This window comes from Bos javanicus, chromosome 25 (assembly GCF_032452875.1).
Source record: "Bos javanicus breed banteng chromosome 25, ARS-OSU_banteng_1.0, whole genome shotgun sequence".
Taxonomy (NCBI): Eukaryota; Metazoa; Chordata; class Mammalia; order Artiodactyla; family Bovidae; genus Bos; species Bos javanicus.
The window spans coordinates 16466480-16489865 of NC_083892.1; the positions used below are offsets into that span (position 1 = coordinate 16466480).

The following is a 23386-nucleotide window of genomic DNA, read 5'->3' on the forward strand; positions in this document are numbered from 1 at the left end:
AAGATAGGAGCAACTCAAGTGTCCACTGACAGAAGAGTGCATGAATAAAATGTGATAAAGAAGCCCCCTGCCAACGCAGAAGATATAAGAGACGCAGATTTGATCCTTGGGTCATTAAGATCCCCTGGAAGAGAGCATGGCAACCCATTCCAGTATTTTTGCCTGAAGAATCCCATGAACAGAAGAGCCTGATGGGCTACAGTCCACAGGGTCGCAAAGAGTTGATCAGGACTGAAACGACTTAGCGCACGCGCACACACACCCACATCCATACAATGAAATGTGATTCAGCAATAAAAAGGAAGGAAATTCTGACACATGCTACAACATGGAATGAACCTTCAAAACATGGTAAGTCAAAGAAACCAGATACAAAATGACAAATACTGTATGTTTCTAGTCACACAAGGTACTCAGAATAGTCAAATTCATACAGGCAGAAAGTAGACAAGTGGTGAGCAGGGGCTGAGGTGGAGGATGGGGAAGTACTATTAAATGGGTACAGAGCTGCTGTGGGTACAGAGCTGCTGTTCGGGAGGATGGGTAAGTTCTGGAGCTGGACACAACACTGTAAATGTACTTGCTGCAACTGAATTGTACACTTAAAACTGGTTAAAATGGCAAACTTTATATGTATTTTACATTAATAAAAAGGGGCAGCTATGTTTTTGACGTTTGATAAAAACATACTTGCGTAAGGTGTTGTTGTTCTGGACTCTCTTCACCTCGTCTTCCAACTGCTGAATTCGTCTCAGGACATACATGTGCTGCTGTAACAGAACTCCCAACCAGAGCTCATCCCAGAGAACAGTGACCCTGCGCAGCTCAGCCACAAGCATCTGAACCTGCACACAGGGCACATCCAACATGCTCATCTCTAAGTCTACACACAGCTCAGTTCTGCTAACACTGCAAACTTCAAGCAAAATGGGCACATCTTTTGTTCATTATCCAATTACAGAACCTCAATCAGTGATTCTACCAGTACAGATTTATAAAACCAATTTTGATTATTTTAAAGGCTTTGCTCCTTAACTATCATTTCCATAACAACTTTAGAGGTTTTGTTTTTAGGTGGCTTTTTTTGGGAGGAGAGGGGAGTGGTTATAATACAAATTTATTTTAAAACATGTGAACTGTTCTATACCTGTAACACCATAGTTGGGTTTGCCGAGGACAGTTTATCTACAATTTTGCTGTAGCAGTCCTGCATCATGGCTTGGTCTTCATTCAGTCCACTTTTAGGTTCATCCTTATTGCTATCTTGAGAAGCAGGAGGACTTCCTCCCTCACATTCAGAAACCAGCAGTTCTTCTCCTTGAATATTGCCAAGTAAAGTTGGAATTGCAGAGGAAAATTTATTTCCTATAATGAAATGGGAAAAAAGTATACATTGGCTGTTTCTCTCATGTGCATACGTTGAGTTAGGGAAAATATCTATAATGTATTTGATTCCAGAGCACTCATTTAACTCATCTTGCACATGTGCACTAAGTTGACCAAGGATCATGGATATTATGCCTTTTTACAAGTTGAGCTTCCATACTTATTAATATTATAAGCTAATAAAAGATAAGTGGGGGAAATGATAATAGGTGAGTCTCAACAAATAAAGTAAAGCTTGCCTAGCCAGAGTTCAGAACTTGGTTTCAATCCTTATCTACCAGATAATTCAGCTCAGTGAACTGAGGGTGACTCAGTTTCTCCAAGCCCTGGCGAGTTATTTTGAGACTGAAGATACAGTGTAAAGCATACATCCTACTGCCAGACATGGCAGCTACTCACTCAGTAAGTGGTATTACTATTGATACTATTATTATTTTTGTTGGGGAAAAAAAAGTCACAAACTCTTATCAACTATGGAACATAAAGCTCAAAAAATTTTACCTAATAAACAGTGTTTGCAAACTAATTTAAAGTAGCAGTATTTTAACCTTCCTTACCTGAAGCCTGTGACTCACTACTAAGCGATATGGTGCCCACTATTGCAGGATACAGTATGAGATGCGGGGAATCCTGAGCCACGCGGCAGAGGAGGTTACAAATACTCTGGCGCACATACACTTCAGGGTGGTTTAAGCGTGAGAAAAGCTGCGGAATAATTCCTTTAGGATAAGAAGAAAAATACTTTAAAGTTATTAAAGAAAAACAGTTAACATGGTGGAGGCAAAAGGATAAAACTTGATATATGTCAGCCATTAGTTCTAGGAGCCTCAAATTTCTCCCTGGGATAACAAAGAACTATATACATAATAGCTCTTGATTTGCAGGTTTAGTAAGGGTACACAGCTGTAATCAAAATCTTGATTCAAACGTTACACAGAAATATATTGTCTGTGAATGCCTGTAAAAGAAGGCAGATATAGACAATTTTTTCAAAGGGATATGAAATTTTTTGAAACATTCTTATCACTCTCTCCAAAATTCCTTTTCTATATTAAAAGCTTTTTGCCTCTCAGCCTTCCATTTCTCTGAAAGGTGGGAGGGAAGTGGTATAACAAGCAGTCTACAGTGTCGTCTGAACTAATTTAGCTATTTCATAACACATTCAAACAGTAAACATATAGGAACTTTTTTTTTGGCCACACCATGAAGCACGTAGGATCTCAGTTCCCCAACCAGGAATCGAACCCACACCCCCTGCAGTGAAAGTATAGTTTCAACCACTGGCCTGCCAGGGAAATCCAAGGAACTATTATGTTTCAACTGTCTTACTACATTCTACCCAGAAGTACTTTTCCCTGAAACATTTTATTTAGACCACCACCTCTCCAAGGCGCAGTAGGTGTTGTTTCCAAGCCATGTTCCAGATACTGCCGAAGCTCCCCAGCGTGCTTCACGAGCAACCTGAGCAACCGCAGTGTGGCCATCACAATCATGTCATCTGTGCTCTGCTCCACTCTGTGGCTTAAATGGAGCCGAGGGTCATCTTCATCTAAAGGAATCTAAGGATGAGAGACAAGAGGATACAATTAAACAATTCCAAATGCTGTTTTCATCTACTAGAAAAGAAATTTCAAATAAACTTTCATAAAAGAATACTGTGCTACCTACCTGCCCAGCATTGAGTTTAAGGAAAGTAAAATATGCGCTGCAGGACAGTTTATACAGGCTGAAGATTCTGTCCACAACTTTCCTCCACACTTTAATGACTCCTTCTGTTGCACTTTCATCAAGTTCTGAAAGCCATGGGCAACTTGATATTAACTGACGCCAGATAACATCAACCATGTCATCTTCCTCATTATCTTCACTTTCTGTGATCTGAAGCGTTATATCTTCATCCTAAAGAAAAACAGGGCAAAAAAATGCTATTTGGGGACACAAATTTTAAAAAGGAGAAAGGTACATGATTTTCCTAATATATGCAAGCATTTTCTCATTTATGAAAGATCAAAATATTCCACATTTAGTGCTATGCATGCTAAATAAATGTTACCATGCTTCTCTTACCAATGTAGCTAATGAAGAAGGATATAGGCATTTAGCAAAGATTAAAGATTTTGATTTGGGGAATTTAAATGCTTCAGTTACAATATAATATTCTTCCTGCAGAGAATTACCTGACCCTCTACAGTACTGCACACGTACCTAAGACCAGCTTTGGCAGACACTGATATATGCCAAAGTCTAGAACAAGAAGTCAACAGTTTTAGCTCAGCAAATAAAATTCACATGTCTAAAGTCTACAACCAAATTAGACTTATAACATTCTAGAACTAATAGAATTTTGAGACAGAAGGGAATAAATCATACAGACTATCTAGTCGACTGGTTTTCAGCTATGGCTGTATAAATATCACCTAGTAAACTTACACAAACCCTCCTATGCCCAACACATACACAAACATTCCATTTAGAATATGTGGGGTAGTGCTTAGACATAAGCATATTTTAAAAAGCTTCTAAGCTAGTGATAAGAAGCTAATATCTGATAAGAGCAGTGAAAAGAGAAATCTATTTTACATAAAAAGAACTTCACCTTTTTTAACAGAACCCTAAGGAAATGACTTGATTTCTCAAATCACATTCTTCTTAGAAAAATATTTTAATTCACTTTCATCTTATCGAAGTTTCATCTGAAATATTTAATCAGTTATATGCTATTTAGAACACTATTTCCCCCAAAATACTGTATCAGGTTTTTCTTGCCTGAATCCCCGCTGGGCGACACACAGCCTGACCAAGAATACCATATATTCTCTCTTTTTCTTCTTCGGTTATGGTGTCTGGGAGCAGATTCTGAACTTCAGATTTTTCTCTAGGCAACAGACGAACACCTTCTCCCTGACTATAAAAATAAAACAAATCATCAGTATTTCAGCTACCAAAGCTTTGCCATGTCAGTAGACATTTTAAATCTCTATTTTGCAATGCATTAAATAAATTACACATTTTAACATACATACCTGGCATTGTCAACCACCTTTCTGCCCCACCTGTAAGCCCAACTAGCCAATGCGGCCCAAGATTTGGCTACTTCAGGTGCCTGTACTGAAGACAGATGATACAGCTGTCCCAAGATGAAGTCAGGTTCCCCAACTCCAATATGTACTGCCATGATGGGAAAAAAAAAAATAACAATGTCACATTCATAAATTTCTAACAGCATTTTCATTTACATTTTAGGAATTTGCTATCGGTCAGTAAGTCCTATAACATTATAATGGTACATAATTTGATAAAGCACACATTTGTATTATGCTTTTCTGAAAGGCTAATATGTTGAAATCAATCACTCAGCTTCTCAAGTAAGCCTGTAAAACACATCAATGTTTTTCATGACACCGAACTTTACAAACAGTTCAGGTGTCAGACGTGTAGTAGAGTGTCTTGTATTTTGGATATGATTGGCCATTTCCTCACAATTAGATTCAGCTTAAAAATTCTGGCAAAAATAATATGTGATAAGTAGACAATTTCATTCAATGAGAGAATCATGAAGTAATATCTTTATCCCCAATTTAGAAATGAAGAAATCTCCTGCTATAGTGCCACTTGCCAATATGAAGATTTATAATGGTAACAAGCCATATGCCTTACAAATAAAGACACCTATAGTACATAGATTAGAATTACTTAGACTAATCTAAGTAACTACAGTTCTAGGATTCACAACATCAAAATGAACAACATAAACAAAATTCTAATGTTTTAGCAAAACGTCTAGTTATCTCTCAATCTGTAAAACCTGGACAATGGTGCCTACCACAACAGGCACCCAAACACTGAATGAATTAACTAGTCCATCTGTCGAGTACCTTTCTGTAAGGAACATACATTAGTGTCAGGACGTGAAACTTGAACCTTTCTGTAGTTTTTGTGCTTCACCAGTCAATAGGATCAGAGGCCACTATTCTATATCTATGTTAAGTTCTTCCCAGTATGAGGAAGAATTTTAAATATCACAGGTAGGACCTTTCTGCCAGCAAAAACATCTAAGTCCATAAAAGCACCATGAACTGGGGAGTTGGGAAGTATGGCCTGGGAGGCTTGAGTTCAGTGACTTCCACATGGTTGGTGTCAGATACTAAAGAAATGTGCTTGAGTCACTTCTGGGCAATATAATATACTAAATTTCCACAGATAGTTTTTGTGGCAAATTATAGTCAGCCTATAACCCATTTGCCAATGCAGGACATACAAGAGACGCAGGTTCAATCCCTAGTTTGGGAAGATCCCCTGGAGTAAGAAATGGCAACCCACTCCAGTATTCGTGCGTGAGAAATCCCATGGACAGAGACGCCAGGGGGGTTACAGTTCATGGGGTCACAAAGAGTCAAGACGCAACTGAGCACGCACACAACATTGTAAACTTTAAAACAGGGGAAATAACCTCTAAAATTAACATTTTAAAGCCATTAAAACAAATTCTACCTGTAGATTCACTCTCTATCCGAGGATACTCTTCCTCCATCGTATTAACAGATGGTAGTTCAATTAGAGTGAGTATGTTTTTAGACAAAGTAGAAAGACCCGTGAAGTTCTGCTGCTGCTGAGCTCTGTAAACCTGTTTCAGCTGTCCTGAGATTTCTTTCCATTCTGCCTGGATCCATTTAGCCAATGTCAAAATTGACTTGGCAACAGCATGCTCAGCTTTGGCAGACTTGCAGAAAGAGATGGCACAGGAACTCAACATCTCCATTGCATGTGTTGACTGGCCTATAAAAAGATCAAAACACCATCTCTTAGCAGTAAACAAATGATATTCTTTCAGGGTAAAGTAATATTGTAAATTCAGTGATAATCAACGATTTCTGGAAATATTTCTTACTATAATAATAACAAAATCAAAAGCACCAAACTATATAGATAACTCAATTACACAAAACTTATTCAGGACGCAAATGTTCTGCAAAAGTTGAAAAAAAATCAACTTTTCTATTACCATACACAGTAACATTCATACACATGATTTTTAGTATATAGTCACGTATTATTTTACTAACCTGCTGTATATAGCAGTTTCGTTTTTTCAATGTCAAGTTCAGGACCCCATTTTTCATCCACTTGACCTTGAGTTGATAGTTTTTTAAAGTGCTGGACTAAATCCTGTGCAGTGGTAGTCTTTCCCAGCTGAACCTCGCTACACTGTGCCAGCAATCTTGTTGCAAGTGACACATTCCCCCGTTTTCTAGCAAATTTTGCTGCTGTTAGACCTAATTCCATGAGATGGCTTCTAATTGGAACTGTTTGTTCTGCAGAGAAGAAAATGTTTTATTAGTCCCAGATTGGTCTAATCCCAGAGAGCACAAAAACATGGCCAAAAATTCCTTCCCCAATTATTCTCTTTACCACTGCCTCCCTAAATAAAGATAATTCATTTTTCATCATCTTCAAATCCCTAGAAGTTAGCATAGTGCCTGGCACACAATGAACAATAAATGTTTGTTAAAATGAATGTATACAATGGAGTAGATGAAAGTAAAAATTGTCCAGTCTAAGAAATTAACTTTTTAAGTTTCTGCACCTAGTGAAGAGCCTAGGCCAATGGGCAGGGGATGAGGATAAGGCTAGACCATCCCCACTTCTTGAATAAGTACCCTCTGCCCTTCTACCATGCCATTTCCTTCTGGTTTACTCCTACCTTTCTGAAGAATCAGCTTCTCAGTCTCCTTCTCGTCCACTACCCATCCGCTATAACTGGGGCTCCTGGGGTCAAGCCTAGGCTCTCTACTCTTCTCACTCTGCATACTCTCCCTAGACAATATCATCTGCTCCTGGGGCTTCAATTACCATACAAATGCTGATGATGCTTGAATCTTATCTCTAGAGCAGATCTGACATCTGAGTCCCACCTGCCTACCAGTCTAGTCACCTATACTCGGGTATTTCAAAGGCACTTTAACCTGTGTCACATGGAATCCATTTCCCACCACCCTCCAACAGATCTCTTACTTCCTTCTCTGTTTTCGTTCTTGGGTAAAGGCACATGATCAACCTGGCTACCTGAGAAGGAATCTGGCAGTCATCTTAAATCTTAAGACTTTACTGTCAATCCTCACGTCACATCAGCTTTTTTCTGTCCCTACTGTCACTATTTTGGTTACCTTTCACAGGGACTTCTGCTGCTCTGCCTTAGGCTCTAATTTATTCTTCAACCTGCAACTGAACTGATCTTATACAAAGGTAAATCTGAATACTTAATTTCCCTTTCATCCCTTCCCTAACTCCTAAATTTGGCTTGTAAGGCATTGATGCTTGCATTCCACTCTAATCTCAATCTCATCCAGCTTCATCTCTTCCCATTCTCCCTTAGATGAGAACTGAGTCCTCTAAGAATCTTTTATTACTGCTGGTGGCCTTCACACATGGTGTTTTCTCTAAATCAGTCTGCCTTCTTTCTCAGCTTAAATGTTACTTCCTCCCCAAGTCCTTTTCTGATTCCTACGATTAAATTAGTGGCCCTGTTGCATTATTTTAAGCACCATGTACATGCACCTCCAGTCAGCACACCATGTTGCTGTTCCTAGCTTGATGACAATTTTCCCTGCTAGACTTCAGAATCCCTTTGGTCCTAGGAATGCAGAAAACAGGCTTCTCTTGTTCACCATTACATCCCAACTTACAGCACAGTACCTGGCACAAAGCACATTATTTTGATAAGGGTTTGCTAAATAAAAAAAGAAATGTGAGGAAGAGTGAAGTTCCGTGTTAGGTTACTGACATTTCCTTCTCAATTTTAAAACTTATTCAGTATAGGAAGGATGAGAAAGGAGATGATACTTGTAGCCCTACTATATGTCACGCTCTGTGCTAAGGCTTTTATATACCTTGTCAATCCTTTCAAGAATCTGAGCAGGGCAATCCCCATAACTGATAAGCAAAGTGATTCAGCAGTTTATGACTTGCCATGAGGTTCCTCGATTTGCAAGTGTTGGGCAAATGATCCAAAACTAGGTCTATCTGGCACTGAGGTCCTGGTGAATCAGAGTTGCCAGTCATCACCTGGCAGCACAAGTCCCTATCCCAGCATTAGCTGACTTAAGATTTAGTAGCAAACTTACTCAGTAACTCTGACGACCACATTTTTGACAAATTTTACAGAATTCTGGCAACTTTTCTGTTTTACAGCAAAAGGAAATTTCTAATATCCATTCAACATGACATTTCTTTCTTAAAAATGAGAAATATTTATACAAATGCTAATTCTGTATTCATTTGAATTATTTAAAGCATTCACAGTATAGTACAGCTGACAAAGAATCTGAATATCCAGAACATATAAGTCTTCATTAAAAATAGGCAAGAGTTGAGTACTTATACATGGCCACTATACAAATGAAAAGATGCTCAATATCATTAATCATCTGGAAAATGCAAATAAAACCACAATGAGATACTATTGTAGATTCACTCCAGTGACTAAAACTAAAGACCCACTATTGCAAGTACATAGATGTCAGAAGTAATGTAAAATATACAACCACTTTATAAGAAACTGGTGAACTATTTCAAAAGTTAAACCATATGACCCAACAACTCTAATCCTAGGTATTTATTTAAGAGAAAGGCAAATGTATACCCAACCAAAGACCTATACATGAATATCATAGCAACTTTATACATAATAGCCTGAATTTGAAAACAACTCAAGTATCTGTTAAAGGATCAACAGATAAACTATGGTGAATTCATACAATGGATATACTCAACTGTTGGAAGGATGGCAATACTGACACATGCAACACAGGGAACCTTAAAAAATAAAATGCGAGCAAGAGAAGCCAGACACAGAACACACTGTACAATTCATAAAAAAATTTAGTAAAGACAAGTCTAATCTACAGTGATGGGAAACAAATAAGCAGTTGCCCAAGACAGGACAGACAGGAGAAATACCTGGGAAGAAGCATAAGGAAACCTTTGAGGGTGACATAAATGTTCTGCATCTTGACTGTATTGGTGGCTACACACGTGAAGAAATGTCAAAACTGATGAACTACACATTCAAAATGTGTAACTATACCTCAAAAAAGCTATTAAAAACAACAACTAGTTACCTTTTATTTTCTCCAACAACTGACTCTGGTACATCGTGTATCTTAATGCTTGCATCCATGGCCTGACATCATGCTGTTTACATGAACGCAAAGCTTCACTAAAGAGTGGAATAAGACAGTCCTGCCAGAGAAAAGTCAAAACCACTTAATGTAAAAAGAATCCTTATATGACCCCACAGGTCAGCTACTTCAGATCTATTCTAGATTTATCTATTAAACTTTCCTCTACCTTCACTGTATCTTCTAATCACAAGGGAAAAAGACAAAAACCTTTGTTTTTCCAAAAGCAAAAATATTTTTTTCAGAATATTAAGTCCAATTTATCAATGCATTTACAATAAAGTGGTCATATTTTAATTAAAAAAGGGTTATTTTCTATAAAGCAAAAGCTAAGTTACAGAAAAACATAAAACAACCACTTCATAAAAAGATTCTCAAGGATTATTTCCCTTGGGAAGGGTTCACTTTTGGTTAAACTTTATCCTGTTTGAAGGAGGAGGCACTGTGTCGTCTTTTCAGTCAAATCTGAAATTTATACAATCTGGTATATATTTTCATAATCAACTCCTCGTGCAAAAAAAGGAAGGAGGAAAGGAGGAAAGGAAGGAAGAAGAAAAATTAAGCAACTAGCCATTCTTATGTTCCATCTTCCTCACATAGTTCTCCAGTGAAAATCTGCCTGAAAAATGGCATTTTAGATTTCTGGATTTAATATTAATAGCTTGTCCAAAAATGCTACAAATGTTATTTTTAAAACTTTTTTTAAAAACTTGAGAAACAGCTCTTGTCCACACTAATGCCTATTAATGGTCAAAAGAATATCCTGGTTAAAAATGTATACATACGCACCTCTGTGGAAAGTCTGTTGGAAACTGTGTTCTCCAAAGCAGAAGAGCAATACAGCTGTAAAGTACTTAGGACTGGCAGAGACTGGGAAACCGTTAGAGTAGAAAGTCTCAGGGGTCCAACAGCTATGCGGGAGGTTTGCTTCAGGTACTTCACCACATTTCTGAAACAAAATATTTGCTGCTAATTAACAAAAAAGATTTTCCAACTTGTAACCGCTAAAGGGATAAAGCAGTGTGATAAGATGCTACCACACTGGCATCCAAAGTGGGGAAAGAAAAAGGAACCGCCTGCTTTTAAGTAAAATGACATAATCAAGTCAAGCTATTTGTGTTTGGGGATATGGAATTTTTGACGTTCTTTAGTTTCAACCTCTGTATATTTGCAAGCGGCATTTACACAACCTACAACTCCTACAACTAAAATGAAGCTATGATGACTACCATTGCAGTGATCCGGTGACTGCCTCACCCCCACCAAACTACACACATTTACCATATGGCACACGTAATACATATTTACCTCCTTAGGATTAAACTTACTCGGTAATAGACTGCCACTTCTGATCTTGTTCTATGTGGTTTAAAGCAGTTGCCAAACAAACAGAACTTCTTAACAACTGAACTTCAATGGATTTCTGAAGTTCTCTTGGATCCGGACTTAACATGTTAGGAAGCAGTTTTTTCATATCTACAGAAATCAAACAGGTTCCACTCAGTTAATTCATTTTTAATGTGTAAGAATGACAAGATATCTTGATAGTATTAAAAAAACAATCACCAATGAATACCTCCTTTCATGTTTAAGTTCATATTTAAGTTCAGACACTATGATCAAGCATTTCTGATAGCATTTTGGGAGGTCTGAGGTATTACTCTATGTGAAGCATAAAAAAAAGTATTTTAAAAAGTATAAAAATACTTCACATAATACCTCAGACCTCCCAAAATGAGTTCATTTTCAAAGACTCAAAAATCAGTAAGTCAACCTACTATTTAATGGGGCAAACAATGAATTCAGCAGATCAATGTTAACACATAAAATATTCACAATATTTAATTTCAGTACTACACTCTTTAAAATGTTCTAGTTATAATAAAGAGTTTAATTAATCGACCATATTAAGATGTGAAGCAAGAAAAATATTTAAACACTTGCACTTTTTCAAAGAAAATGGCTAGATAGATCTCTAAGTATTACAATAATCTTTTTTAGTTTGCTTAATTTGAATTAAACTGTTTTATTTGAATTAAACTGTTTTATATTTGCCAGATGTAAAGAGAACAGACCTAATTTATTGCTTCACACTCTGCCCCAATAAATGTACAAAAACTTTCAGATTTTCCACTAAAGTATACTAAGCCAAACATTTTAAACAATTTGTTCATTAAAATACTTAATTTTAAAATTATCTAATACCTATTTTTTCTTTTGATCCACCAGCAAGTAGACTGATATTTTCTCCTGGTAACAATTCTAATTGTTCAGTGCATTCAATAAATTCTCCAGATTCAAAACTGCTTAGTGATCTGTAATTAAAATACTGGGTTAGCTTGTATTATACTCTCTCCAGGCTGTGGAGCCATTCAAAAAAATAGAACAAATTATAGGAAAAGGGAGCAGTTACACAGAATTCCTGTGATGAAGTTCCTTCCACATAGGCCACCATTGAAGATGCAACTACCATCTTAATTAGAGTGCAAACCACAAACTCACAGCTACAGATACTCAGTTTAGCATACCCAACACTCCACATTTCCTTCCTCTTTTTGCAGCATGTTATCTTTGAGGGCCCGACCAAAACACTAACAGCAGAGCTCTGCGGGGGCAACTTCAACGTCCAGTTCTTCCCGAGCTACCACTAAATCCCCTGCCTCACCTCACTGCTCATCTAAAGCATAAGCCCCAGTAGGCCTCCTGTCTTACTGCCTCAATCTGATATCCTAGTTCTACCTTCTTTGCTGGCCTCCCTCCTTTGCTCACTTTTCCACTGTTTTACAGAACCTGTTCCTCTTCTTTCAAAGAATTTTTCCTTCCCTTCTCCTCACCTGACCTGAACATGGTATACCCGAGCTCTTTCCAATAGTCTATCTGTAGCTTCAAGGCCAGGATGAGGGCCTTACATCCCAGCAATCCACTGCCACTTTCAGATCTATTTTCACTCCATTCCCATTCCTATTACAGCTGCTATCGAACCAACAAGAGGACTTCAGTTCAGTTCAGTTCAGTCGCTCAGTCGTGTCCGACTCTTTGCGACCCCATGAATCGCAGCACGCCAGGCCTCCCTGTCCGTCACCAACTCCCGGAGTTCACCCAGACTCACGTCCATCGAGTCGCTGATGCCATCCAGCCATCTCATCCTCTGTCGTCCGCTTCTCCTCCTGCCCCCAAATCCCTCCCAGCTTCAGGGTTACAGTTTCTCAATTTCCTCTTCTCTACTTCTCTCTTCTTTTCCTATCCCTCTCACCGTGTCACTTCCGTCACAACCCAGCCATAATACAGCACTGGAAATGATTGTGCCTGCTTCTACCTTAACAAATCCCAGCTTCTTGGGTGAGCTGCGATCACCTGGCATTAATGAACTGTCTTGATGTGCTGACCAACACACTTATTATTTCTGCCACCACAGAGTCCAAGTCCTCTCCAAAGGTAGGTTTGCTGTGTCCCCACTATGCCTTGTACTTTCAGCTAATAACTGACACCTCAGAAAAAATTTCATTGTCTTCTGTGTGTTCTTATTTCAATTAATAGCATCTTTTTTCTCTCTGTACCTTCAACCCACAGTTCAATGGCCAAACGTTCCCACCCTAGCCCCTCACCTCCAGCCTGCTGACAACCTAGCAAAGAAAGCCAGTAGGTCAGATACTTCTTCAAATCCCACCTAAGATTTTCTATCTTACTGGGACTCAAAATCTTACTTCTCTACCCTTATGGCCTATTATTCACTCAGCTCCAACCATAGTGGCCTCCCAGGCATTTCCAGAACACTCCAAGTCTATCATCTTTGCAAGAGATCTGCTTCCTCAAGCCTGTGCTCAAATGACATGCTGATGGTTTTTCCCAAGCTAGTCTGCCTGTGTCTACTCCTCACTAGAAGGTCAGCTCCTCAAGGGTGAGAATGCGTGTCTGTTGTACACAGTGTTGCACCCCACTGGCCGGCACTCAGTACATGTTCAATGGAGAAATTACCCACTAACTCATTTACTCACTAGAGAGCTCCTTGATGGCAAGACGAACAACCCTTATCATCTCAGCCAAGGGTCTGGGACACAGCTTGTACTCAAATTTCAAATTAAGATATTAATAAATGCTCAAAGGAATGAAAGGAAGAAGAGAAAATAAGAAAGGGAGTTTAATTTACAAATGTCATAAACTCTGTCCTCTTTAAAAAAATGTTTTTGATATAGTCACACCTAATTTAGAAATGGGGCTTCCCTGGTGGCTCAGACGGTAAAGCATCTGCCTGCAATGAGGGAGACCCAGGTTCGATTCCTGGGTCGGGAAGATCCCCTGGAGAAGTAAATGGCAATCCACTCCAGCACTCTTGTCTGGAAAATCCCATTGATGGAGGAGCCTGACAGGCTACAGTCCATGGGGTCGCAAAGAGTCAGACACGACTGAGCGACTTCACTTTGACTTTTAATTTAGAAATAATGCCATCAAGTATTATCCTTTCTAAAGCAGTGACCAATTTATTTCATTAAGATTTTAGAACAGGTTCTGAGACTCAATCCCAAATGACTATTTCAACATACAAATATGTTTTCCCTCTACATGAATATCCTCCTCACCTCTAATGTTGGTTTCTCATTGTAGTCATTTTAAGAATGGCAGTATTATTAGAACTACAAGCATCTTGTCATAATAAATGATTTTAATATTTTTCTGCCATAAAATAAGACTTTAAATAAAGTTACTGAAAAAATTTTTAATGGGGTTAAGTATAATTCATAACTGAAAAGAAATCCTTACTTTATGTAGTTGAAATCAGCCTTTAGGTTGAGAGAAGTACTACTGGTACTCTTTTTCAAGTCATGGATAGCATTCTGCCACTCCTGTACAGCAGCCCAATCAGCTATTGAAATGTAGCACTCACATGCTTTATTTCCCAAATAATTTATAACCTCAGGAGAAGAATCAGTTGGTTTGGAAAGCACAGTTTTTCTGGATTCACCTAAGTGAAAACATTTCATAAAATAAAGAGACAGCAAGAGAGATCCAAAGCAGTTATAAATATTTCAAAGAGCAGAGATATCTAAAAATGTATAGTAAGATCATGAGTACAAATTATTTGACTACAACTGTTTGTTTAAACTTGGAATGCTCACCATTCAAAGAATGCTTGGGGCTGGCACTATTACGCCCAGTATTAGCCAATGTGAGAACGGATTTGTCGAAGCTAGAGATGCAGCAATCGACACCTGTCATGGCACACAGGTGCTCCTGGTACTCCACAGAGGCCTTTTCAAACCTTCAACACAAGTTCAAACAGTCTTATTTTTTAATTATCCACATATTTCATTTCTAAAAACACTGGAAAGAATGAGTTATTCAATAAATTGAGTGGAGACAATAAGTTGATTTTTTTGTGTGGGCCTGAGCAGGCACAAAATTAGACTTCTTACTCACAAAAAAATGAAAATAAATCCAAAGATCATTAAATGTTTAAGAAAAGAGAAGGTATAAACTAACAGAAAATATCAGTAAGTATCTGATCTCAATGTATGCAGAGACTCAACAGAAAAATAAACACTAAAACACATGAAAGTTAACAGATCTAATGACACCATAATTTGAAACTTTGGGCATCAAAAAAAGAAAAACAAGAACAAAACCCCCCCAAAATGAATATTAAAAACAAATTACCAATCAAGAAGATAGACAGCATCAATAATCCTGGTGTATAATAAAATCTCACAGATCAGTAACCAAAAAACCAAGAGGCCATAAAGACATCATCTATGTTTTCAATAATCACAAATGGTCAGTAACATATGGGGAAACCTCTACTATTAATTAGTAATAAAGAAATTTATATTAAAACAAGCATTTTCATTAAATGATGGCAGAGTTCTTGTTTCGCAGTGGCCCTCTATATACACAAAGGAGAAGGGAAAAGGTTATTTTTGTTGTTAGGAATACAGGTGGGAACCATCTTTTACATAGGGTAAATTAGCAACAGTATGTATCATAAGCCTGATGGTCTGTAGCCTTTCTTCTATTAACAGTAAATCAACCTTCAGGAATGCATTCAAAGAAAACAATCACAAACATGAGCAAAGAATTAAATGCCGTGGTGCATTAAGATTAGTAAAAAGAAAATCCCAAATAATTCTGCTGTCCAACAATAAAGAATGTTAAATTATGGTGCACTCAAAAAAAAAAAATATGTATTGTTAAAAATCACACTGTAGAAAATTTAACAGGGCAAAATATTTTTTTTTAAATCCTGCTGAGTAGAAAAAGCAAAATCATGTAACCAGCAGAAACACTGCTATTTCTGTGAAAAGAGGATAGAAAACTGGATATAAAAGAAAAAGAAATAGAAAAGCATGTACAACAAAACAAGTTACCAATAAGAGATGGAATTATGACCCTTCTTTTATTTTCCCTACATTTTCCATATTTGATAAAACTCACTTGAACATATACAGAGGAATCCAAGGTATGCAAAGAGTTTGCCTACAGGAATCGAGTAAGTTTAGAGCTAATAAGTGAGAACTCTGGCTATCAAGGGGAATTTGTATCAGATTCTGACACGAAAAGTTATCAATTAAGAATCAACATTAAATGTAATTAACATTTAATTACAGAGTCAGTGAGTAACACAAAAAAACTTAACATAAAGAACTCCTATCACCCGTTTCCTTCCTTCTAACTTACCTCCCTTCAGCCTGTTGGGCCACTGAATTAATCCAGAGAAGATTTTTTCCAACAACCGAAGACGACCAGACAGCAATTCCCTGTATAGCTTCAGGACAATGAAGTTCACACAATGCTTCTACCACCATCATGATAGTTACTTCCAATTCATTTCCCTGAAAGTGGCCATTCAAAAAAAAAAATCAAAGACGTCAATACCCTCAAAATTCAAATCTCTACTAAATTTACAACTACTGATCACAATCTAAAGCCTATTTAAAGTCAAATTTATTTAACAATTGCTTTTACAATGATAAAATTACATTATTAGAATTTCCTAAAACGTCATGTATACTGTAGATACGAGGGGGAGGGGGTGCTGATGGACTGTAATAAATAGCACTTGGGTGTTAATCTTTACAAAATAAAAAAAAAAACTTTACCATTTCAGCTGTGGCATCTTTAGGAGTAATACATGAAGTAAATACAAAGCAAAAATTTAAATAACCATGAATCAAAGAATGCCTAATTTTATGTTTTTGCATATTGCCTATTGATATTAACTAGTAGACATTTGCAATTTTTGGATTCTATTTATTTAGTAACCCCACCTACAAGTCAGCACTTTCCCCACATATTATAATGTTATCAATATTATATTTTTACACATATTATAAATTATACTTTCCTATATACTATATAATCATTACAAGTGATTATAAAAGTTTTCTTATATACATGAATTTCTTAGAAGTTCCAATCTTTAAGCCTAAGTAATGAATATTTTCACATACTCTAAGTAAAAAATATAAATAGGCAACTTTGGAAGTTATTGCTTGTATAAAAATATTGGATGAAAAGTTTTAAATATCAATAGAACCTTTATTTTATCCACAGACTGTGTGCTCAGTTGCATCTGACTCTTTGCAGACCCATGGACTGGAGCCCCAAAATCCTCTGTCCATGGGATTTCCCACTCAAGAATACTAGAGTGGGTTGCCATTTCCTACTCCAGGGGATCTTCCCAACCCAGGGATCGAACCCTAGTCTCTTGCATCTCCTGCACTGGCAGGCAGATTCTTTACCACCAGTACCACCTGGGAAGCCCCTATCCATAGATTAGATCATAGCAAAGGAATTACCCCCAAGTTTTTCTAATTAACAGATTTAACTAACTCCACACACACCACTTTACCTGAGACGGATTTGTCTTCATTTCTGTAAGCAAATCGAAGCCGTGTCTCACTGTCACAGCAGGCTGGCCTGCCAACAATCCAACCCTCATGATGGAGAGTCGGATCCGAGTCAGCCAGTCTTGACAAGTTTGGCGATTGGTATAGAAAAAAGTCCTAATGACCTTTAGAAGAGAAAGAAGAGCTCAGGACTGGTTCTGACAAATTACAGGCAGAAACGTCTGAAATACACATAAAGCATATATACAAGTCTACTGTGATTTCAGCTCTGCTCACGCTGCCAGGTTTGACCACAAAACTGCTGTAAATCAACATCCAGCCCACTGAAACCAACCTTGGGAGGCGATGTTAATGCATTGGCACATCCTTCATATGCATTATACATTAACTTCTCCAGGTTTTCCAGATACTGCAGAAGCAGCACAAGTCTAAGCTGGTTGCTACTGTGGCCTTCGTCATTGTCTGCAGTTGTCCACTGACTAACATCTTGATCGGGGTTTAATGTGTGAGCTGCAAGACTTCTAATGATACCTACAACCAAAGACAACATTCCACATTTAAAAGGAGTCTTCAAAGATTCTAGAAGTTCTTGGACATAATTTCACAAATTCACATTTAGCAAGTATCCTCTGCATATCCGTCACTTAAAAACAAAGTGATCTTTCCATTTTTAGAAGGAAAAAAATGTCTTCTCCACACAAATTCCCTAAGTTCGCGAACAAACACATACGACACAATTATTTCAGTTCAGTTCAGTCGCTCAGTTGTGTCCAACTCTTTGTGAACCCATGGACTGCAGCACACCAGGCCTCCCTGTCCATACCAACTCTCAGAGTTTAATCAAACTCATATCCATTGAGGCAGTGATGCCATCCAACCATCTCATCCTCTGTCACCCCCTTCTCCCACCTTCAATTTTCCCAGCATCAGGGTCTTTTCAAATAAGTCGTTTCTTTGCATCAGTTAACCAACGTATTAGAGTTTCAGCTTCAACATCAGTCTCCAATGAATACTCAGGACTGATTTCCTTTAGGATAAACTGGTTGGATCTCCTTGCTGTCCAAGAGCAAGCGTCTTTTAATTTCATGGCTGCAGTCACCATCTGCAGTGATTCTGGAGCCCCAAAAATAAAGTCTGTCACTGCTTCCACTGTTTCCTGATCTATTTGCCACGAAGTGATGGGACCAGATGCCATGATCTTCGTTTTCTGAATGCTGAGCTTTAAGCCAACTTTTTCACTCTCCTCTTTCACTTTCATCAAGAGGCTCTTTAGTTCTTCACTTTCTGCCATTACAGTGGTGTCATCTGCGCATCTGAGGTTACTGATATTTTTCCTGGCAATCTTGATTCCAGCTTGTGCTTCATCCAGTCCAGCATTTCTCAGGATGTACTCTGCATATAAGTTAAATAAGCAGGGTGACAACATACAGCCTTGTACTCCTTTCCCGATTTGGAACCAGTCTGTTGTTCCATGTCCAGCTCTAACTGTTGCTTCTTGACCTGCATACAGATTTCTCAGGAGGCAGGGCAGGTGGTCTGGCATTTCCATCTCTAAGAATTTTCCACAGTTTGTTGTGATCCACACAGTCAAAGGCTTTGGCATAGTCAATGAAGCAAAAGTATATGTTTTTCTGAAACTCTCTTGCTTTTTCAATGATCCAACGGACATTGGCAATTTGATCTCCGGTTCCTCTGCCTTTTCTAAATCCAGTTTGGACATCTGGAAGTTCACAGTTCACGTACTGTTGAAGCCTGGCTTGCCGAATTTTGAGTATCACTTTGCTAGCATGTGACACAAGTGCAATTGTGCGGTAGTCTGAGCATTCTCTGGTATTGCCTTTCTTTGGAATTGGAATAAAAACTGACCTTTTCCAGTCCTGTGGCCACTGCTGAGTTTTCCAAATTTGCTAGCAACTTTGTGAATGAACACACATGACACAATTATTTAATAAAAGCTTATTCTAACGAACATATCTAGATTAACTGATAAAGTATTAAATGAAAAAACTGTGTACTCTCAAAGTTCTGTTTTAATGAAGATAAAAAATCCATTATTTCTTAACGCAAGCTTGAAAGTATTTACATTGCAAAGTCTGAAACAGTGCAGAGTCAATTACCTTCAATTGTTTGGAAGGTATCCTGAGCTCTGCCGAGTGGGGTCCTCAGCTTAGAAAGGACAGTGAACTGTGCTGCTTCCCAAATAGCCCACTGCCAGAGGACAGCATCTGTCTTTAGCAGATTGCGGGGAATCGTTGATTGGTCACGTTTATCCAGTCTCTGGCAGCTATAGAACAATCTTTCTAACCAATTGTCCTTCCTGGAAAAAGAAGTTTCATATTTAATGACAATTTCATTTGAAGAAAAAACAGACAATAACAAAAAAACAAACTGCAAGGGAAATGGGAATATGGGACTTTTCCCCTACTTCAAAAAGGCAAACCTATAAAACTGGGAAGCATTAATTATATCCCCACCTCTCATTTTAAAGTCTTTTACGGCTGAAATAGAGTAGGGTATAGTGTGGACAGATTATTAGGGTAAAAGGCTCATGACAGTTTGGCCATCAGGATAAAATATTCACTGCAAGTAAAAGTCTCCAGAATGTCTACACCCTCAGGCCCCTCCCCAAAGCACTGATGACTAGGACACATCAGTTACATGTGAACCACACTTCACCTTTACTATCAAGTGTAAAGCTCATTTTTATCTCTTCAGGTGCCATCTTCAAAGCAATTCCTCCTACTATTGAAAACTTAAAACAACTCATTTGAAAAGAACATTACTTTCTATTCTGCCACCCCTGATGTATTTTCTCCTCTAAATTGGGCACAGGGTTAAGATATTCAAATATATTTAAAGTACTTTTCCCAGATGAAAGAGTCAAAGAAAGGTCTTACCCTATTCTATGAGAGTTTCCATACAAAATAAAACTAATAACATCAGAGAAATCTTGTGGGTGGAATGTGTTACTTGGTGCTTTACTCATGTGACTTCTTAATGCTAAAGAAATTTCTTGAATTTCTGTGTGATTGTTATTGCTGTAGACAGAAAATAAAGTCACTGTTACACAAAATCCTTTAGTTAAAAGGTTACCTCCTGCTGTAAATGAAATACTTCCTTGTTAACTAAATCTGACAGTAAAAACAGATAAAATTAAGACATTAAAAATAAAGGTTACTACAACTTTGAAATTTAAAGTTCTTTTTTTTTTTTGAAATTTAAAGTTCTTAAATCACCAAAATTAACCCAATTAAAAACTATAAAAGAATGCAATTTAGTTTTACAAATAATAACTACTGAGAAACACATTTTGGCACTTTAAGTATTATTCTGTAGCAATCATCATAAGCTTTATAAAAATTACAAATTTTTGTTATTTTCTTCTAGACCTGCATGATTTGATCCTTTGCCATCTCTTCAATCATTAAGAAGTACCACAAAAGATGTGATATTAATTCACTAAGAGACAATTTGTCTTTTCCTAAATTAAACATTGTGGGATGTCTTTGTATTGATACAATTGTTATACCTCAAGACAACATCTAAAGGGATTGACTTCAATAGCTTTCCAAATGCTTGTCGAATACGAGTTCCACTATGGACTAGCTGAACACGGCAAACATCAACACACCTACAAAAAAAAATGAAATAGATAATACAAGTGTGGCAATATTTCTAAGTTATTAGGTCCAGGGTCAAAAGAGTGGATCTAATTTAATCCATACCTCTGTAAAAGATCATCTGGTAAGGAAGAGGACAGTGCATGTAGACTGCTGCATGCTTGCAGACAGATATTCACATCTTCGACCAGAGCTGTTAAAAATTTAAAGACACTTTCAGCTTGCCAGAAGAAATTCTATGCCAGTACATCATAAATTTCTGAACACATTCACTTCAATAAACAGTGAGTGACTACTATGAATGAGGGGTTGTTCCTGCCTGGAACCCTCTCTCACTGGCAGTAGTAACATTTGGGAAAACGCTAACACTCAACAAAAATCTACTTAGGGTGACTAGTCTTCACCCAAACCTTTTCTCTGAAGGAAATTTTAAAAGTACATGGAATGTATCAACAATCACATAAGCTTAAAAATGTTAACAATCATTTTAAAACAACCTTTTTTCACATATTAAGACTGGCAAAAAAATTAAGACAGATTACACCTTTGTCATTAAAATGGGGATGAGACATTTCCACTCATGAAAGGCACTCAAGTGACTATCTTTCTCTCATTATCAAAGATCTCTTTTAAGCACTGATTAACAAAAATTAAATCATCACAGAATCTTACTGTTGGCTAAAAGGCCTTTGCAAAATTTATGGAAAGATGGAAGAGAGAATAAAGGTGCATATGTTTCAGACTTCTTCATTAAAACAGCCACTTCCAAAGCCCAGGTCATTAACAGTTTCCTGAAACATAAAATACACAGCTGATTTCAACATTAATAAAAACTAAAAATAGAAAAACAACTTGAAAAATCTATTCTTTTAACATTAATTTTCTTTTGGTTTTTTTAATACTTCAAGAAATAAGAAATACTAAAACTATAGAAATTCCTCTGACAAAACTGTCTTTTAAGAAAATCTCCCCAAACTAGCATAAATTGTAGCAAAAAAAATTCTAAAATCTCTACAAATACATTCATCTATAAAATACTGCAGGAAGGAAAGGTTTCATGTAATTCTTTCAGGAAACAAGAAATGCTAGACTAAATAATGAAACAAAATTTAAAGTGTTTCATAATGAAGAAGCTGCCCTATCCCTAATGATAGTCTTCATTTCTTTTTCTCAAATTAACCAAAAGTTAGAAACATTATAAAATATTAGTTACCTTGTGTCCTGGTTAAGATTATCTTTCTTAAGCAATATTCCCAGGAGATTTAAGATAATTGAGAAATGTTTTTTTGTAGCTGTAGTTACAGTACTAATAACGGCACCATCAAACAAGGACGGGGATGATGAACTAAGACTACTAGATATAAAGTGGTCATGCCTAGAAGACAAAATTTGGATCATCTTGTCATATCTCATTAAAAAAAAAAAAGCAAATCCAAAGTTAAATCAACACATTTTTATTTTACACTGTATACTCTAAAGGGTCCATCTTCCCTTTAAAAACAAACTAACTTTTTTTTTTTAAACAGACAATTCTTAAGAAGTATGTGTAAATACATTACCTGGTACAATGAGAATACAATGTGTAGAGCACTGCATACTGAATGGCAGGGAAATGAACAGCCAGGTCGCCATGCACAATCATCAGATTCTTACTCAGAAGTGCAAACACAGTTGGAGACAGGGCCCACATCTGATGATGTACCAAAGAAAGTAAATGTTTGGCTCCTCCAGGACATACATGACCATACAAAATGTTTATCTTTCAGAATATGTCTGCACATTTTTAAAAATTAAAATGACAGATTTAAATTTGGAAATAAGCTAGTACACTAAACCTGGGATCAGCAAATACTTCTTGAGAAGATAAGAGAGTAAATACCTCAGCCTCTGCAGGTTATGTGACACCTCTGTTACAATGTCCAACTCCTCAACTTTGCCACTGCAGTGAGAAAAGTTACAGACAAAAAATAGGAATCAAAGTGGCTATGTTCCAATAAAAAGTCTTTACAAAAAGAGGTGATGTTTGGTGATGGTTGCACAATTCTGTGAACATATTAAAAATCACTGAATTGTACACTTTAAATGGGTACTGTACACTATGTGAATTATATCTCAATAATTAAAAGAAAAAAAAAGGAAAGAAAAAAAAAGCAGTGGGCAGCTAGATTTGGTCCATGAACTGTAATTTGCTGATCCCTGGTCTAAACAAAAGCCCCTGCACTCTTCAGTGTAGTAGATTACCTCAGTTTTCCATATACCATAAATGGCAAGTTGCCCTCTCCAGTATGAAAAAAGGGCAAATCCTGCCACTCTAAGCCTTTACCATTCTTCCCTTTCTTTCCATTGCTAAGATACTCCTTTC

General features: G+C 37.2%; 1 protein-coding gene across 3 annotated transcripts in view; it reads right to left on the minus strand.

The window, feature by feature from the left end:
- The window catches only part of SMG1 (SMG1 nonsense mediated mRNA decay associated PI3K related kinase), a 98972-nt gene that overhangs the window by 30409 nt on the left and 45177 nt on the right, over positions 1-23386 (minus strand). For 2 of the 3 annotated variants that reach the window (XM_061401249.1, XM_061401248.1), the window contains 25 exons: positions 22584-22714; positions 22238-22399; positions 21697-21815; positions 21130-21217; positions 20934-21035; positions 20302-20442; positions 19522-19721; positions 17739-17935; positions 17407-17568; positions 16233-16387; positions 14678-14820; positions 14322-14523; positions 11769-11878; positions 10892-11039; positions 10353-10512; positions 9504-9624; positions 6450-6698; positions 5878-6162; positions 4410-4554; positions 4153-4291; positions 3055-3285; positions 2768-2945; positions 1944-2105; positions 1148-1365; positions 691-845 (listed from right to left, as the gene is read on the minus strand). In XM_061401249.1, the coding sequence (XP_061257233.1) occupies positions 691-845; positions 1148-1365; positions 1944-2105; positions 2768-2945; positions 3055-3285; positions 4153-4291; positions 4410-4554; positions 5878-6162; positions 6450-6698; positions 9504-9624; positions 10353-10512; positions 10892-11039; positions 11769-11878; positions 14322-14523; positions 14678-14820; positions 16233-16387; positions 17407-17568; positions 17739-17935; positions 19522-19721; positions 20302-20442; positions 20934-21035; positions 21130-21217; positions 21697-21815; positions 22238-22399; positions 22584-22714 (4103 nt within the window). Of the gene's footprint in view, positions 1-690; positions 846-1147; positions 1366-1943; positions 2106-2767; positions 2946-3054; positions 3286-4152; positions 4292-4409; positions 4555-5877; positions 6163-6449; positions 6699-9503; positions 9625-10352; positions 10513-10891; positions 11040-11768; positions 11879-14321; positions 14524-14677; positions 14821-16232; positions 16388-17406; positions 17569-17738; positions 17936-19521; positions 19722-20301; positions 20443-20933; positions 21036-21129; positions 21218-21696; positions 21816-22237; positions 22400-22583; positions 22715-22903; positions 22964-23386 lie in introns of those variants that run through there. The other variant, XM_061401250.1, reaches the window with a different exon arrangement.